The sequence below is a fragment of the Rhinolophus sinicus genome, linkage group LG05, assembly GCF_036562045.2.
Source record: "Rhinolophus sinicus isolate RSC01 linkage group LG05, ASM3656204v1, whole genome shotgun sequence".
Lineage (NCBI taxonomy): Eukaryota > Metazoa > Chordata > Mammalia > Chiroptera > Rhinolophidae > Rhinolophus > Rhinolophus sinicus.
In genome coordinates this window covers 62,472,335-62,491,550 of record NC_133755.1, presented here as the reverse complement: position 1 = coordinate 62,491,550, position 19,216 = coordinate 62,472,335, and the positions used below count along the sequence as shown (strand labels likewise).

At 50.5% G+C, this 19,216-nt stretch overlaps 1 protein-coding gene and 1 pseudogene across 2 annotated transcripts in view; both read right to left on the bottom strand.

Annotated features, from left to right (window-relative positions):
* Positions 1-1,123: 1,123 nt before the first annotated feature.
* ATOH8 (atonal bHLH transcription factor 8) overlaps positions 1,124-19,216 on the bottom strand; it is a 35,745-nt gene continuing 17,652 nt past the window's right edge. The window contains exon 4 of one of the 2 annotated variants that reach the window (XM_074332278.1): positions 1,124-6,232. In XM_074332278.1, coding sequence (XP_074188379.1) covers positions 5,836-6,232 — 397 coding nt within the window. In that variant the 3' untranslated portion in view covers positions 1,124-5,835. The remainder of the gene's footprint in view (positions 6,233-19,216) is intronic. The other variant, XM_019749217.2, reaches the window with a different exon arrangement.
* On the bottom strand, positions 8,063-14,205 carry LOC109456751 (ragulator complex protein LAMTOR3; annotated as a pseudogene).

Here is a 19,216-nt window from a genome sequence, read left to right as displayed (position 1 = left end):
CCAGGGAAATGGGTGGCGGGGGAGATGCTTTTATTTATATATGAACAAGGGCACTTAAGATGGGAGGGCAGGCACATAGGCCACTACCGTTGGGGAAAGCAGGGTCTATCTGCCTGGCCAGGTTCTGCGATGGAGAGGACTCAAGTTCTGGGGGTACCAGGGGGCCTGGGTAGATACAAGCAGAGGAAAGTTAGATTAAAAAGAACTGTTTCCATTGCAGCAAACAGTAGAGTTCAGAAAGAATCTTGTTTCATGGGCAGCCAGAGAAAAGGAAACTGGGACATGACTGAGAAAGAGAGGCTATTAGGGTCTCAGGTTGGGATTCGGACAGTGCCCCTGGACGGCCAAACTGGGAGTCACTACTGGAGAGCTGTTGGGGACACTAGAGGAGAGGATGGGACCATCCGTGAAAGGTCCGATGGGCAGCTAAGGAGCCTGGACTTTGATATGAGGCGATGGGCACAGGGGAGGGGCTTCAGAAATAAACCTCTATCAGCCATAGCAGAGGAAGGGTCAGCCACAAACAAATCCCAGATAGGGAGGGAGGCCAACCAGGGGGTGGCCACACAGCCCCATGAGCAATGACCAGAGGACGTCCTAACATGGCTTCAGGCACACCACCCTGGTGGTGCCCCAGAGGGCTGCCTGAGGGTGTTCCCATTGTAACTGACTCCAGGGCAGCCCTGAGAGCAGAATGGCAAAGAAAGCACATCTCTTCAGTTGATTCAAAGTGATTGCCTGGAACACTGTCATGAACTCAGGCAGCTACAGTGTCCCTGAGAAAAAAACCACTACTGATTAGTGACGTCTGAGGTGGGGCGGTAAGGGAGTGTGGCAGGGTTCATTAATTCATCCACATACATTCATTAAATGTTTATTTAGCACCTACTACATGCCAGGCTATGAGGGTGCTATGAAGGTAGCCTCTTTGCAGGAGCTCAGTTCTCAAGGGCTCAGCCAAGAAAGAGCAAAAAGCCCCAAACCCAGACTCCACTCTGTCTGGACCTTCTCCCGTTGAGCCTCTTTCAGGCCTTGGGAAAGACCTGTGTCCCATTTTCTCAGAGTCTTGGGCAAATTAGTTGTTTGGTAGTTATTTGTGGAAGGAAGAAAATAAATGCGTGAATTATCAGTCATATTTTCCAATTTTTATTCATTCATTTAACAAAGAAACCAATATATACATTTTGCAAGACCTTTTGAAAGATTTGGAGATGAATCAGACCCAACCTTTGCCCTCTAGGAATTCTTAGCACTATCCAGAGATTAGACATGTGCCCAAATATCTGTAAAACAAAGTCATCAGTTATAAATCTAAGTTCCTTGGGGAGCCTGGCTTCAGGAAGGCAGATATAGTTTGTCTGGGGTGCAGGGGAGAAGAGGGGAGATGCATGGGAAGGTGAAAACCCATGGAGAAAAGGGAGAGGCCAGCTGCCCTTTGCCCCATTCCCTGCCCCACTCAGCCCAGACAGGGCCCCTTCCATGCCTCCCTATCCCCCTGGAGCCTGGAAACAGAATGCAGCTATGCAGGTGGGGTGGCAGCAAGAGGTCAGAGTGAGAATGGCAATATAGATCCCCTTGAAGGAAACACTCGGAGATGTCCAAGACTTGCTCTGCAAAGGCCAGCTTATTTGTCACTCTGGCTGCTGGCAACGACCCCTTTGTAGCTCAGGAAACAGCATGGAAGGAGGAAGGTAAAAGCAGTCCCTGCTCCAGCTGCCTAGGAGGCTTACCATGGCTGACCACAGCACAGCGTCTGTCTCAGTCTAATCAGCTGTCCCCACATCTCTGCCCTGTATTACAGGCACAGGGAGCTCTGCTCCTCCAGCTCTCAGCACAGTCCCTGCACACGACTATGCTCTCCAGTTCTCGGCCCCTGGAACCTGCCCACTCATGTCCCACGGGCTGGTGAGAAAGGGGAGATGGGTGGGGGTTGATCAGGAAAAGAAATAGGACAGCACAGGGCCTTGGAGGACATGGTGAGTTGGAAGGAGGAGGTCCCAGGACAGAGTGGTGGGCTATGGGGACAGAAAGGAGTACAGTGTGGGGAGATGGAACCCACTTCAGACCTTGGCCAATCTGTGAGCCCAGAAAGGGACTCACGGAACCCCCTTCCCCAGAATTTAAGCCTCTTTCCTGGGGTAGTCTGACGCCACAACCAGGAAGCAATGCAGCCTATGAGGTCGGACAATTAAGTTTGCGAACTTGTTGCAACGATGTTGCTAACCTTTTTTGATATCAGAGGGATTATTCATCATGAATTTGTACCAAATGGACAAACCAACTTCATTCTTTGGAAGTGCTAAAGTTTGCGTGAAAAAGTTACACGACCTGAACTTTTCGCCAGCAATTCATGGCTCTTGCATCACGACAATGCACCAGCTCACGTCGCACTGTCTGAGAGGGAGTTTTTAGCCAGTAAACAAATCACTGTATTGGAACACCCTCCCTACTCACCAGATCTGGCTGCCAGTGACTTCTTTCTTTACCCGAAGATAAAGGAAATATTGAAAGGAAGACATTTGGATGACATTCAGGACATCAAGAGTAATACGACGACAGCTCTGATGGCCATTCCAGAAATAGAGTGCCAAAATTGCTTTGAAAGGTGGACTAGGCACTGGCATCAGTACATAGCTTCCCAAGGGGAGTACTTCAAAGGTGACCATAGTGATACTCAGCAATGAGGTATGTAGCGCTTTTTCTAGGATGAGTTTGCAAACTTAACTGTCTGAACTTTATATATGCGTGGAGTTTTTGAAGAGCCCTGTAAGGCTCAGCCTGTGAGCTGGGGAGATCTCCAACTCTGGAGCCATTCGTTGTGGTTTCGTCCTGCCAAGAGGAGGAAGCATGGTACTGCAGGAACCAGGAATGCACACAGAGGTGCACACGTGGGCCTCTCACATAAGTCCCCATGGTCCCTGAAGAGGGTCCCCTTGTGCATCTGTGGCTGGTGGCTGATGAGTCATCACTGGCACGCAGAGCCAGGACCCAGAGCAAGCGACATAGCAAGGAGAGTGTGCCAAAAACCAATCGGCCAATGATTGTGACCATGAAGCCTCAGCTGGCCTGGGAATGCCCTCACAAGGCCCAGGAGGGTGGCTCTTCAAAATTTTTATTTTGGTGAGTGTCTTCTTGCATGGTTGCTTACAGAAAACTGTTTAGAGACTGCTGATGGAATTTGAATCTGTCTGAAATGGATTTCCCCTACCTGGGAATGTACACAAGCATGTGTCTGGAGGTGCATGTGCACAGAAGAAGGATGAGTGTGTGTGTGTGTGTGTGTGTGTGTGTGTGTGTGTGTGTGTGTGTGTGTGTGATGCACAAGAACACAAGCTGCTGTACAGGGGACGAAGCTGGAAAAGAAAAGAACAGCATGGACTTCTTAGTCATATACATACGAGCACGTGTATGTGTGTGCGCACACATACACCTCCACATTTTTGGCACAGCCTGTATCCCACAATCAGTGATTCTAAATCACTTTTTTGTCAGAGACCTAAGCACACTTAAACCAGTGGCTCAACCTTGCCTGCTTATTAGAATCACTTGGGGAGCTTTGCTAACTCTCCATGCCCCAGTTACACCCCAGACCAATACATCAGAATTTATGGTGATGAGATTTTGGCGGCATTAATACTTTATATAAATGCTTAATATTCTCCTTAGGTGATTCCAATGTCCTGTCAGGGTTAAATATTCCTTTGCACAGAAAACTTCTATTCATCCCTCAAGACCCAACTCCCATGGCCCCTTTCTAGGAAAGGCCTTCCTGATACTTCCCCAGGGAGAGTTAGTTTTTTTCTTTCCTGAAGCCACAACATCATCTTAGTCATCTAACTATATCATAATTATTTGCTTGTCTGTCTGTACAAAACCATGAGTTCTGTGAAGACAGGCATTACATGGGATCCATTTCTCTACTGCCAATACCTAGCTTAGCGTCGATATGAAGCTGACCATCAATAGATGCCAGGCAGTGAAAAGGAAGTGAGTAACGAAGGCCATGAGTAGGAGAGGGGTGGGGAGGGGAGGCCATGGGTCAGGTCCCCTGGCAGTGGGATGGGGTAATCCCCACCCCGCCCTTTGGTAACAGAAAGGGTCCACTGGTGTCAAGAAGTTTGATGCTGATTGGTCCACATTTCCTGCCACCAGCATCACTCAGAAGTTCAGAGGTACCACTGAGGGGCTGTGACCTGTGCCTGGAGTACCAGGGAGACTGACACTTCCTAACTGTCCCTATCAGCCCCCATTCCAAGCTCACTTTGTCTGGCCGGCTTCTGTGGCACCTGAGCTAGGAGGAGTGCTCTGGGCGAGCTAGGTCCCCTGCTTCTGGCCCAGATTTTGGTCCTTGGCAAAGAGCCATGCAGGGGCTCCCTACAGCCAGCTCCACCTGCAGCGCAAGAAGAGGAGGCTCCCTACAGCCAGCTCCACCTGCAGACACTGCAGCCACAGCCCAGGAGCCTTAGGAACAGGTAAGGGAGGGTGACCCTGGGTAGAACCAAGGGACAGACCAGTATCCGCAGGAGCACAGCCTTCTTTCCTCAGCACCCGCTCTCCTGTTGGGCAGCCCTGCCCCACCGGCACAGCATTTCCACCCTGACAGCCCTTTCCTAGTTCTAATATTATTACCCCCTCCGCCATCCCCGTGGGCCTTTATTGTCCCTATTTTAAACAGGCCCACTGAGGTGAGATGCCATGACAAGGCTACTCAAAGACTTTGGGCTGGGACTGGACTATGGGGCTGGAAAGGGGTTAAGAGCACAGAACTTGGAGGGAGGCCACCCTGATTTGAGAACCAGCTGTCACTAACTGGCCCTTTTTCCTTGGGGCCTTGGTTTCCTCATCTATAAAACGGGATTAAAAATAGAGCCCACACCTCATAAACTCATGGTTTGGATTAAGTGAGGTACAAAGTGGAAAGAGCTCCCCACATGTCCCTGACCGGCCCTCCTGGTCACTAGTCTAGGTTGAGGTCATGGTGAGGGCCCCCTCTACCCCCTTACACACACACACACACACACACACACACACACACTCACACACTGCCCACTTCCTGGAGGGCTCTCAACCTCTAGGGGGAGACCAACCTATCTCCTCCCCCAATGCACCCCCCCTCAACTGACCAGCCAAAATCTTGGTCACCCCACCCACAGAGTCCACTAAACACACGCAAGTGTTTTCTTTACATGTTGGGGCTTTTACTTCAATTTGAAGCAGATGGTTGAGCACAGATGTGAACAGCTTTGGCCTCCTGAGCGAAGAAAGGAGCAGGCCTTGGCTTTGAACATGCCCCACTCCCCGACATACTGACCTATTCCCCTGGTCCCTTCCTCCCTTCTGCCCCCTGCATAACCAGTAACACACCACTGGCCTCCAAGCAGGGCGCCATCTTGTTTGCCCAGCCAGGTAGATGGGCCACAGGCACGGAGTGGCTGGCTGGGCTGACTCAGGAGAAAAGACCCTTAGGCAGGTCGCCTTGGGGCAGGTCCCTGGGATGGTGTGTGGGGTGGTCAATATCCCTTCTTTCCCCCAATGACCCCCTTCCCGTGATGCTCAGGGCCCAAGAAGGGAACATTAAGAATCAGGGTCAGAGACCTGAGCAGCCAGTGGGAAGGAGAAAAGGGGACCGGGATCTCAGATCCCACTTCCTACTGGCATCCCTGGCCTGCCTCTCACAGCCTCAGGAGGCTTATCTTGCGCCCAGCTAGCTCAGGGCCCAGTGTAGAAACATAGGTCCAGGGTGGAGGGTCAGGTGCTTCCAATAGTCACCAAATGTCCATCCCTTCCGTGACTTCCTAGTGGAATTGCTGACTCGTCTTTGGCTTGAGATGGAAGTCAGGCAACAGGAGGAGCAAAAGTCATAGGGCAACGGTGTGGCTTTGCTCTGTGGGGTTTTCTCACCACATTTTGTTCAATGTCTCTGTGGACTCTTTGGCAATGAATTTCTGCAGCCGGATGGTGGGCCTCGGGCCCCAGGCAAGGGGAAGGCTGAGCTCTCCCCTCCCCACCAGGCAGAGGGCAAAGTGCGAAGTCACTGTGGAGTGGCTGGGGGAGGACAGAAAGGTGAGGGAGGCAGGTGTGCTCCTGTGTGACCCTGAGAGGCAGTGGTCTGAGCATCTGGCAGCTTCTTGGAGAAGACGAGGCTGGACTTGGCGAGCTCACCTTCTCCTCAGGCTCGACTGGAAAGAGGGCCCACAGCAGCGTCCTTGGTCTAGCCCACGGCCGGTCACTCCTGAAAGAAACAACCAACCATCAGAAGCCGCCCCTACTTGTCCTGACTCTTGTTTCCAGAAGGTTGACCTGTACCAGGTGCCAGACCTCCTCTCACTTAATCATTGCAGCTGCCGTGGGAGGTAGTGGTACAGCTCAGGCAGGGGACTGCATCTTGAGGGCTTCAGAAAGTGGTGGAGCCAGCATTTGGACCTAGGGCTGGCTGCCTCCACAGCCCACCTGTCCCCCTTACTCCCCTCTTGGCATTTCAGAGCCACTGCTGCTTGTGTTGGTTCGGGGGAATGGGCAGGGATGCAGGGGCTAGAGGGCGCTCAGGGCCACCTAGTCCTTAGACGGCAGTCACACCTCAGAGGGATGCAGAGTGAGGCCTGCCCCACAGAGATGGCCATCCACCGCGCTCTTCCCTACGCTGCAGACAAGAGCACTACGCCAGGTGTCAAGAGGCAGACTGGTTGCAACCTGCCAACTGGATAAGAGACAAGTTAAGAGACAAGTCACTTAACTTTCTGTGCCTCGGTGTCCTCGTCTTTAAAATGACTCAACTGAAGCAGGTCAGTAATGTTCAAGCTTTCTTTTGAGCCGTAGAAATGAAGTCTGAGCTGTTGATCCTAACACAGAACACAGATAAACCTGGTTCTGGTCTATTTGGAGCAGCAAAGTGGAGGAGACACAGCGAGAGGGGACCCAGAGTCCTACTGCATTTCCTCCAGTATTGTATTCCCCGGGACATCTCGAGAACTCAGGGCACTAAGGAGCATAATTTGAAAATCTGTAGGTTCGACCAAAAGTTCCTCGCAGTCCTGACCTGTGGAAACTTTACACTGGCAGCTGAACTTGGTGTTTGATCATGAGAAAACTGACTGGAGGGTGTGACCTGCGACCAGGAAGGCACAGGAGATGGGGAAGGTCATGGAGCTCGAGCTGCTGGGGTTTTAGCCTCTAGGGGAAGTGAGAGCTGGTGGAAAGGCTCTGCGAGGGCTCCAAGTCCACCCAGAACACACAAACAAGTACCAGCAGTCCCTTAACCCGGCCCAGCACAGCCTTAATAAAGCAGTTCCAAATACTTCTCTCCTGATTCTTGCAACAGCCCTGAACAAACAGCCAAGCACTTTTGAAGCAAAACATTTGTCAGACACCTCCGACATGCCAGGGAGCTTCCTCGCATCTGCACCTCAGAGGTGAGCAATCCCCAGCTCAGAGAAAGAAGTGCTAGAAGTTGGCAGCATCAGGATTTGAATCCAGATCAGCAGTGTTTATTCTGCCACACAGGGGCTGCTCCTGCTGAAACGGAGGCTCAGGGAGCCAGGATGGAGCCAAACCACGAGACTGGAGGGCTGCGAACCACAGTCCTGGGGTGGCCGGCTCGGCAGGCAGCCAAGGTGCAAGCTGGGGCAAGGCTGGAAGGGGGGTCCAAGGAGGGCAAGGGAGCTGGGCCAGGGGGAGGGTGTGTCATCTAGCTAACAGAGGCGAAGAAGGGGAAAAGGGAAAGTGAGAGGAGGAAGCATCTTGATGTGGTGAGTCCAGGCTCTCATTCTCAGAGCCCACGGTGCATGGCTGGCCCCAGCAGGAATCTGCTTTTTGTTACCGAGTCTGAGGAGAAGGATTAAGAAGCGGAAAGGAAACCCGTGGGGATGGCACTGGGTCTGTGGTCCACGGGGTGATTTACAGCCCTCGTCATCCCGGCGCTGACTGCCTGGGCGGGCCCTGCCAAGGACAGCCAAGTTCCTTTCTTGTTCAGCCTGCCTGCGGCCTGGGGGAAGGCGTAGAAGGCTGGATCAGCTGGAGTGTCCGGGCAGCCGGACCCCAGCCCAAAGACCTCTGTCAGCTCTCATACTCTGCTGAAGCCACAGCTACCACCCATGAGCAATGGAGACAGTTTCTCTGGCCAAAGCCTGACATTCAATTCTTGACCCCACCTTTTCCCTTGTGTCTACATGGACCTACGTTCCCACCACCTACCTGGGCCCAGAAGTCCCAGCACATGTATCTTCCACCCAAGGAAGCCTCTTATCAAACAGGGCGTGGGGGAAAGAACACTGGGAGGCCTTAGGTGCCAGAAATTTCTCTACAGTTAACCAGCTGTGTGACCTAGGGGAGCGCACCTCACTCTGTTTTAATTCCTTCACTTGTACAGCAAGGGGGTTAGCACTCCCCAATAAGAGGTGCTCTGCAGAACACTAGCCAGCTGAGGTATATCCCACGAGTTTGGAAACACCACAGACCTTGGCTCCATCCTGGAAAATCACTATGACTATTAGCATATTAAAGGCTCTGTAAAGTCCTGCAGTAAAGAAATTCATGTGACTTTACCCAGTGTTTTGTGAACTCACTCAATTGATGGTGTGATTACAACTGCATCATAAGTAGAAACTCACGCCAACCTTCTGGTAAAGTGAAGCTTATTGAAGGCTGCAAAAGGACATTTCAGAGAGGCCAGGGGGAAGACTCAGGAAAGGCAGCAAGGGGCTTGCAAACCTCAATAGGGGCAATCTGTGACCCTTTCCCTGTAGGCACCTGTGAAAAACAGCACAAGGCCACTTGCAGTAATTGGCTTCTTTCCTGCCAGACTACTAACTGGCGCAGTCGCTCAGCACCCAACCCCAAATGCCCAGCAGAGACCCCGACTGGTCCAGCCTCAGTCAGATTTTTTCCTTGGACCAATCAGTTGTGGCTGAGGAATGGGAGATAAACCTACCAATGCTATCCTTTCAGAAGGGGCTGTGTGGGGACATCAGGGGTGTGAGTATGCGTGAGTAATTGCACAGACAGAGGAGGAGGCTGACAAGTACTCCCTACTGTGACAACCACACCAGGGACCCCTGCCAGGCGACATCACTTAGTGTGAGAAGCACAGCTTGAGAGGACCTCTTGCATCCCTCGTGCTCTGGCTTCTTGTGGGTGCTGTTTCCACTGTGGGCCAAGGCTCTAGGTATATCTGGGTAAGGCTCTTGGCTCACTGTCCTAAGGAGCCCCTGCATCACAGCCGCTCATCACAGAAGATGCCCTTTCAACACAGGTTCTGTTGCTAATACAAACTCTGAAAACCACTAGACAAGATATCCTCTCCAGTCCCTTTCGGCTGGTCTGACATGCTGAGTCTGATCGAGGTGATTTGGTCAGTGTGGCAAAGTGGTTGAGTTTATCACATTTAGAAACCATCCTTTTATCTGTTCACTCGTTTGTAGCCAGAATGTCAGCTCCGCGGATACAGGGACGTGGTCTGCTTTATTCCCTGCTATGGCCCCAGTGCCTAGAACAGTGCTGGACACAGAGCAGCATCTCAATAAAAATTTGTTGAGTGAGTGAATAAATATTTCTATTTGCAGGTATTTTATTGACTGGAGCTTTTATACACCACAGGATATGTCTCCTATGTCAAATGTTACATTGAGAATTTTTGTAAATGTGCTTGTGCTTTGGGTGAACTGTTGGTCATTGTGAACCCTGGAACAATTTTGCATGTTTTTTGCTTTTGTCCACTTCCAGTTTTTTTTTTAATTCCTAATTATACCTCCTCTGCTTACTAAGTTTGCCTCTGGCTTTAAGCAGATTGGTTTCCTCTCTTGACCACTCCTATGTGATGCAGGGTAATTTTTACCACATTGGGGGCATTAAAACAAAAAACAATTACATCTGCCTTCTAAGTTATTTTACCTTTTAAATTCATTTTCAGTCTCTGATGTCCACTTTACCTACTTGACCATTTTTCACTATTTTCAAATTATACATTTTCCTATATTTAAGCAATTTGTATATAGCCTTCTACCTACAGAAAAAGTTGTCCAGTAGGATTGAAATCCTGACAGTTTTTTAAAATTGGTTTGTTCCAAAACGAGAAGTCAAATTTAAAATATTATTTTAAAATTAAAATACGAAAGACAAGCAGGGAGGATGTATTTCTCAAGACCTACACCATTGAGCATTATTTTATCTTTCACTTTTAAGTACACCAATGTGTGGGGGCTAGAAAGGGGGTTTCATGTTCCATTCTGAATGCTGAATTCTGGGGTTCATCATGGCACCAAAGTCAGCGAGCTGTGGGGCCCTGGGTAGGCTGGTTCATGTATCCAAGCCTCAGTTTCCTCATCTTTAAAATGAGCACAGTAGGTAAGTTACAAAGAATCAATGAGACAATGAGGCCGTGCCCTTGTCACGACCTTGCACCTAGCAGAATCACTGGAACATGCTGGCTCACGTTCCCACAAAAAGCTGAGTCCTAAGTTTGACTAAATGGTATTTGAAAACAGAATAAACAGGTTAAAAAGCCTCAAAACAAGTAACCAGAAATAGTCACTTTGAACCAACTGTCATCTTGACCAATTTGCTTTCAACATAACCTTTTTTGAAAGAAATAAGCACAATTTTTAAAATGACATAAGTCGTGTCTATCATCTGATGAATGGATAACCAAAGTGTGGTATATCCATACAATGGAATATTATTTAGCCATAAAAAGGAATGAAGTACCAATATACATGATAGAATATGGCTGAGCCTTGAAAACGGAATGCTAAATGAAATGAGCCTGACACAAGAGACCACATATTGTATGATTTCATTCACATGAAATGTCGAGAACAGGGAAATCTATAGATTAGTGGTTGCCTAGGGCTGGGGGCTGGGGGTGGGGGAGACTGAGGAGTAAGAAGTGGTAACTAAAGCATACAGGGTTTCTTTTCAGGCTGATGAAAATGTTCTAAAATTGACTGTAGAGATGGTTGTACAGATCTGTGAAAATACTAAAAATCACTGCATTGCATACTTTAAATGGGTGAACTATAATCTCAATAAAGCTGTTACGTTTTTTATTTTTTTACTTTTAAAAATGCTATTTTATTCCTACTCATGTATGAAAGAAATGGCTGTACTACCATATTTACATACATAACCAATATCGGAAACAGAGTTCGATAATGAATCACATCTAAATTTTATAAAGAACACACAAACATTAGGACACTGCTTATAGAAAACAGAGTAGGGGGGAAAACCATTAGCTATGATTTTCATTTTCATCAAAAAGCAGCACCCTCTGAGAAGAATCAAATCAATTAATAACATTCATCTATTCTGCAAAATAATATATACACAGGAAAGTTACTGATTGTACTGATTTTCTTACTTTTACTAAGCCATTTTATCTTCCTCACACTCAATGCAAAGAAATAAAACAATACGAAAAAGGGTAAGTCCTCATTATTATTCACAATAAAGAGTCTGCTTCATTCTGCGGGCCTGGGGGCATTGTACCACAGGGAGCACGTCATGGCTCAAGTAGATCAAAGTACCATTTTGATTCTGACCCACCAAATAGAATCTCATGCAGGTTTGGTAACTGGACTAGCTCCATTGGATCTGTAATAGACTGAACCTATGTTTGTGGAATCCCCAGATCTCAGTAAATCAGAAAAGATCCTATACAAGAAAAAATAACAATCTGTCCATAAATTACATCTGTAGGCTCTTTCTTTAGTGTAAGTTGGGAAAAGGGGTCCTTTCTTGAGTACATGGATACAAGTACTGCTGTGGTCTAAAGACTGCTGAATTGATATGTCTGTTACAATGAAGATAAGGTAGGCATCAAAACCGTGGTCAGATTAAGAAACTTCCACAACTTGTCTCAATTCTTCAAATAATGGAGCAAGTTCCATTTCTAGGCTGACAATGAGTCCTGTATTGGCATTGCTGCTGGCTATGAAACTCACCACCAAAAGTAAACAATTGAATTGAACCACCTGGTAGGCATTACAGTAACAGATGATACTTTAATTTTTTGAAAGTCCAAGTTTTCTCCCTTGGTCTGCTGCAAGGGCAAAGGTAGATAAGAAACAAGGTCTCAACGCATGCTCTGGAGCATTATCATTGGCCACTTTCATAACAGGCCTTCCATCTCTATCTGATACAACACTAGCGTGGAACCCTTCAACACTTGGTAATTTTTTTATACAGGAATCACTTTAGGTCATTTGCCACGATGAACCCCTTTCTCCCATAGGTTCAAAATCCACGCTTTAGCCCACTCCTCCTCCCCACCCCCCAAGATCTAAGCCCAAAGGAAAGCGGAAAGGACATCCCTCCTATTCCAGCTCACCGCCCGTGCCACCTGTGGGCCCAGGCCTGAACACAGGGCAAAGCGGCACCAGCTATCCAGTTTTCTGGCCTGCCTGCATCTCCGGGCAGCAGGGTTCTGGGCTGCCTGCTATCACTTCAGGGACAACTTCAAAGACAGGTTCCTCTGAAAGCTGCCGTCACAGGATTTGTGGCCTCTTCTCCTAAATTTTTAAAAAATTTGCGTAGGTAGCACGTTAATTATAGAAAAATTAGAAAATACAGAAGAGTGAACAGAAAAACAATTTCTTTAATCATGTCAATCTCCCCACCGAGAGAAAACCACTGACAGTATTGGGGGACTGCTTCCCTATGCTTAGACACACCTATATAGTATTTTATGAAAGTGGAATTATGTGGTGCAAACTGCACCGTAGCTGGTGTTTGTATTGTCTCTAAGACTCCAGCCCATACATCTTTGCATTTGGCAGATCTGCGTTCACATCTCCTCCAAGGGCCAGGCTTTGCTGAGGTTATTCTGGGCACAGGCACAAGCTTGGGCTTCCAGCCTCCAAACTTCCCAGGGAACTGGAAGCAGGTATGACCAACCCACCCCCAGAGCCTCCCGCCCCGCCTGGCCTGGGCGCCATGGGTGACAGGCAGGAAATTTATGAGCAGCTGGAGTTGGCTGCTATTTGCTGAGGGCAGGAACATGGCGTGAATCAAGGATCACACTGTGTCCAGGCTGGGAGGGCCCTCAGAAGTCCCAGGCGTCTGAGCGTTGCAAAGTTATGGCCAGAGCCCCTTGTGAGCCAGGAGAATCTGCCTGGGAACCATGAATTGGGAGAAAAATTCATTTACTCAACAAAGATATATTAAATTCCTACTGGGTGCCAGCTCTGTGACAGGCATCGGGGTTACAGTCCCTGTCCTGGGGCAGCTTACAGTCCAACTCCAGGGTAAAGCTGAAAACCACTGCTGCTGCTAAGTGCCGTCGGTTCTGCCCATCCCCCCCGGGTGTTCTTCGGGCTGCTGACCAGCAGTGACTGAGCTGGCTGGGGATCCCGGCTGCGGTGTGTGGACAGCTGCCTGTGCTGCTCAGAGGCCACCCCGCCCCACAGGCCCCCGACACCCCAGGTTGGGTGCAGCAGGCCAAACCCCTCATTTACTAAGGCCAGTGGGTATGCTCAAACCTCAGAGTCAGTCAATGACATACAAAAGAACTTTCCTACCAGTAAGAAACAGCCACATCAGACAATGTGGATGAGAGCAAGTAACCCAGCAGACCCCTCCTGTGCTAAGATGCTAGGGCAGAGCTGGGTCTCAGGTATCCTGTCCACGCACTGTGCACACACCCCACACTGTGCTAGGGGATGGGGTTTTGCTGGCTGTGTCCCTGATCCAGGACAATGGAGGACCAGCTCTAGTCCAGCCTCTTGTAACCCTCAGCCCCGCCTCCACTGCAGGCTGGGAAAACGTGTTTTTGCTCTGAACTCCCGAAGCATTTCATACTAACTCCTCCTACATCGCTCTGTGCCCCAAATTATTGTTGGTGCGACTGCCATCATCTCCTAGCTCACCCCATATACGTCCACCAGAGCTCCTGAGAGAAGGATCCCCACGTCCGTCCTCCCAGGCCTGGGAAAAGGAGCAAGTGACTCAGTGCTCAGAGCGAGCATTATTGCAAGCAGCCTCAGGCCAGGCACCACGCAGCTCTCCTGTGGATGTGTTTTCTCACATAGTCCCTCAGATGGGGCCACTGCTGCTTCCATTTTGCAGGAAATGGGGGCCTGAACAGTTTCTTCACTTGTCCATCACACCGCTAGGATGAAGCAGAGCAAGGCAGACCCTTGACTCCTAGAGAGGTCAGCTTCTTCCCTGGCAAATGGGACTGGCAAGTCCTCAAACTACCCACCCGGCTTTCATGCCTCGGCTCTAAGAAAACCTCAGCCTTCGTCCCTTGAAACCTGAGGGAAGGTGGCTGGCCATGGGAGTCTTGGCACTTCCGGAGCCAGGGCCAGACCTCATAAGGAGCCCAGTAGGCCCGCAAGGGACGGCCAGGGAGACGCAAGGCCACCGCCGTGCTGACGCCTTCCTGGGCTGCAGGCCACTCTCTCTGGCTGCCAATCTCTCTGTGTCTCTCTCTGTGCTCTGCCTGCACGTCTCTGTGCCAACTCTCTCTTGGCCTCTCCTGTGTTTATCTCTCCATGTCCGTCAGCCTATCTGTCTTTCTTGGCCTCCACCCCACCCACAGTACAGGGCACTGTGAGGGTCGAGTTGGCCTGGGTGAGGCCTGAGGCCCAGCTGCTGCAGCTTCCCATCTGTTTCCCATCCTGTGATGTTGTCCAGCCAATTCCACTTGGCTACATGCTGCTCTGCCAGACCCAGAAGCTCAAGGAGCCCATGACCTTGCCCCAAAGCCAGAGGAGGTACCCAGGCTGGAGAGGAGCTGACAGCTGAGCAGATAGGTGCCCCAGCCAGGTAAGGAAGGCCCTCCCTCTTGCAGCTTCCCGCTGCTCCCTGACTCCCAACTGCCCCACACTACACACATACACACACACCCAATCACAGTGTGGAGGGACCTGCCTCCTCAGGGCTGGGAACTACTCCCATCACTCTTTTGCATCTCTCAGTCCTTCCCTCCCCAGTCCTTACCACAAAGTGACAGCAGGAGTGATGGGGCACTAACCAGACAAGCCAATTCATGCCAAAGTACTGGCCAGCCAGCCTTTGTACAGACCACAGTGTGTCTCCAGGAAACCCCCAGGAAGGAGTCTAGCTCTGGATATTTCAGGACCAGTGCAGGTAACAATGGGGTAGCTGAGAGAGGCCATGAGGCCCCTGGACAGACCAAATAATCAAATGATTTCTGCAAAAACAATGTGAAAATGCAGTTTTAAGATGAGAAAAACACCTCCCCTAGCCCTTCCCATCATCCCTCAGCCCTTCATAGCTAGATTCTAGCTCCACCGTGGAATTCAGGCAGGGGTGTGGAGAGGTCTGATCAGGGCTCTTTACTTACTACCACCCTGACCATTAGGGACACCTCCGGATGCACAAAGGAGAGGCCAAGACTGGGAAGAGAAACAATTCTTTCACCCACACCCATGTGTACACACACACACACACACACACACACACACACATATACACAGACTCCCCCACACACACCCACTGAGTGGCACTGTGTTAAGCGTGCCCGCTCTGGCATCAGACAGCCTCTGTGTGAATCCTGACTTCCCCATTCGACCAGCTGTGTGACTTTGAGCTTCACCTCTTTGTACCTCCGCCTCCTCACCTATACAATGGTAGGAACACTCACCTACTACATGAGGTAGTACTGCAGGCAGGATTAAAGAACACAATGGCTGCAAAGCCAAGCTGTCGGCATTAGGCACCGTATGTCAGAGCACACACACGTGTCGGTCTGTGTGTGCACATGTGTGTCTTCCCGTCAGAATCTCAAGGCAAGAACTGGGTCTCCACTTTAGATTGCCAGGGTGCACTCAGTACTAGGCACAGAGGAGCTGCCCATTAGCTGTGGAAGACAATTGGAAACACCGTATTTCCTTGTGCTTCCATTTTTCCATTCATTTGGTAAATATTTCTGAGTGTTTAGACCAAGCCTGGCACCACTTGAAGCCCTGGGGTTACTGCCGTGCACGAAAGACAAGGAGCCCTGCCCTCCCTACACTGACATCCTAGGAGGAGCAGCTCCGATGCAGAAGCAACTTTCCCTAGAGAAAGGAAGCCTCTTGCTTTCTGAGCCAAACAGCTTGGGCAGGTCCTGTCCCAGTAACTGATGCACTTCCCTGCATTCTCAGCCAGATGTTACTGGATGTACTTTAGCTTCTTCTTAACAACTCAAGGTCAAGCCCAGAAATGTCAGTCTACATAAGACTCCCCAGGTCCTTGAGGCTTCTGGGGCCCTTTGCCCCGACACTAAATGGCCCCAAGCCTCTTGGCTCTTCTCAGCCTCTGGCGTTGCGCCTTTTGTTTTTGTTTCTTCCCACACAATTAGGCCACTGGCTGTGATTCTGGGTGCTGTCACTGCACCTGCTCCAGGAGCTGGCCTCCCACTTCGATTGGTTGTTTCTGTTCAGCTGCTCTGATCTGAGACACCAGGGAGTGAAGGCGTGGGCTCCAAAGAAGGTCTGGACTGGCTCTCCTGTGAGCTTTTGTGCATGGCCTCTGTGTCATTTAGCTCTGTGTTCCAAAGGGCGGGGCCTTTGTCTGTGTTGTTTTCTAAAGGACCCAGCACCTAGAACAATGCCTGGCACATAGTAAACACTCAAAACTATTTATTATTAAATAAATGTGCAGGGCCGTCACGCTTTCTTCATCTTTTTCTGCTCATGTAACTAAAGAGAACGAACAAGTGAAGAATCACACTGTATGTGTGGAGGGGGTGTGTTTGCGAATAACCATGCAGGCTGCCTACCCATGTCCTGTAGGTGCACGCAGTGGTGGGGACACGGAGGCAGGAGCACATCACTGTTATGGAGCAGGTGGGGTGATTCTCAGCAACACTGTATAGCTGTCCTACACGTTCTGAGGGGGCTCATGGGGCTGCCCCTGCATGAACCCAGCTGCCTGGCCCTGCTATCAAAGGACCATCTCTAGGGGCTCCGGACCCCTGAGGCAGAAGCAGAGACCTTCAGTCATCTGCCAGTGTGCACCCCATTTCTACCTGGACAGGAACTCGGCCCACCATGTGGGAGGCCCTCCATCTGATCCTGACAGACGGCGCCTGTAGACGTGCCAGCACACCTGAGCAGGTGTGTACACACACACACACGGCAGACAGCAGAGGGACAGACCTGGTGTCCTGGGCCTGGCAGCAAAATCAAGTCCTTGGTGGGCAGCCCAGTCTGGTATCCATTCTCTAAGTAAGTGGGTGGGGAAGGGACACTTGAGGTCCCTCTACCCACCTTCCTGATGGATCACCAGTGTCCTGCAGGAACCCCCTCTGACTGCACTACATTTCCAACTGAACTGACAAGCCCTTTCATGGCCATTGTTTCCTGAACTCACCTCACCCACAGACATTTTTATCCATTTTTTTATGAGGAAAGTGGAGCTTGGAGAAGACAAGTGTCTGAGGTTACAAAGCTCATGAGTGGCTGGGCTGGAGACCCACGTCTCCCAGCCCCGGGCCCGGTGCTGCCAACACCTGTGCAGTTCACAGCTTCTTGCAGGGAGCAGAGGAGAGTGATAGTGTGCACTCAGGAGCGCTTGTTTCACGGGGCTGGAAGAGCCTGCCTTGGTTCTGCCCGGCCCCGCCCAGCTGTGTGAGCCTGGGGGAGCTCATCTCTCTGGGTCCCAGCCTCCTCATTTCACCTCCATGGTTAGTAATGTAGCCTCAGGAGGCAGCTGCAAGAGTCAAGACAATAACGGGCACGAGAGGGCTCTGCAAACTGTAAAGCGCTATGCAGAGGTACCAGACCGCCAGTGGCCTGGCCTGGCCACCGAGGCTCTCTGAACTTCAATCAACAGAAAATGGGGCTAATGGCTCTCACCTTGCAGGCTGCAGTGAGGAGTGGACCAGCTCATGAAAGGGGTTCTGTCATTGTGGTTAAGGTTGTGACACTGGTTCGCCCACTGGGAAGAAAACCACCTCATCACAAAGCAACCCTCCGGGAATGAGCCATGTGACGGACTGTTCACCGTGCTGCCCTCCCAGCGGAGAGACCTCAGGTCTTCCTCCGTTGCAGGAGCACCCCTTCTCTCCAGGCAGGTAGGGAATGTCTGGGTAGGACTGACTGAACTGGTAAAGAGTAACGTTCTTTGAGGTGAGGCCTCTGCCCTGCCTGCCTTCGGATGCAGCGTGAGGATGAAATGCTCGGTTCTACGGCAGCCACTGTGCAGACAGGAGGTGAAGACCAAAAGGAGCTGGGAGCCCCGACATCACCAGAGTCTTGGAGACCAGGAAGCAGCTGCTTCCCTCCTGGACTGTGAGAAATGGGGGCCTCTGTTAATTTAAGCTGCTGCTTGAGGGTTCTCTGTGGTCTGAAATGCAAAGCTGTTCTCACTGATTCAAGGGCACAAGGGCACAAGAGCCCACGCGGAGGTATGGGGGAGCCCCGGCCTTTCCCTGGCTGTGTCCTGAAACCCCTAGTTCATCATTCCCTAAAGTCTTTGCCTTCAGCACAGGAATATTTGGCCCCCGCAGTGTGAATTTTAGTGGAAGGAACAGTGTGTAATTACTTGGGGGCCTACTATGTGACAGGAGCTCGGACATAAAGATAAAAAGGCTCACAGTCTAGCTCAAGAGGCAGGCACCAAATAAACACTGTGTAAATAATGCAGTGTACTGGCTATATCACATAATATATCATGTAACATATCACCTACAAATATAATGTAATGACAGAAACCGCGCTCTATCACAGAATAGACTATCACATAACAGCACATTTTATATCATTACTTCAGAGTATATCATATGATACTCGCCTGAATTAGACAGCACACACCCCTATGGTAAGAGAAGTGAGGTAAGAGGGGGCCATGCCATGGGTCCCTGAGGAGGAGGCTGGGGTAGGGGTCAAGGAGCGCTTCCAAGAGGAGCTGAGCCTTCCAGAATGAGCAGGAGTTAGCCAGACAGAAGGGACAGCATGAGCACAGAGGCCATAAATAGCCCCTTTGGGTGAGGAGTTCCGTGTTGCTGGAGTGTAAATTGGGACACAGGGAGTGACCGGCTGGAGCTAGGTCACTTGAGGGGGAGGGTTAGGTGTCCTACAAGGGAGTCTGGCTTCTATCCTTGGCCTGTGGGGAGCCCCTGAAGGTCCCGAGCAGGGAAGTGAGGTGGTCCCACCTGGTTTCTGGCAGAGTTGCTGGGCGGAGCTCAGGAGGGGACAGACTGAATAGGGGAGCAGCTGGGCACTGGGCCAGGCCCCAGATGGCCATGAATTCTGGGCAGAGAGCGGAAGGCCTC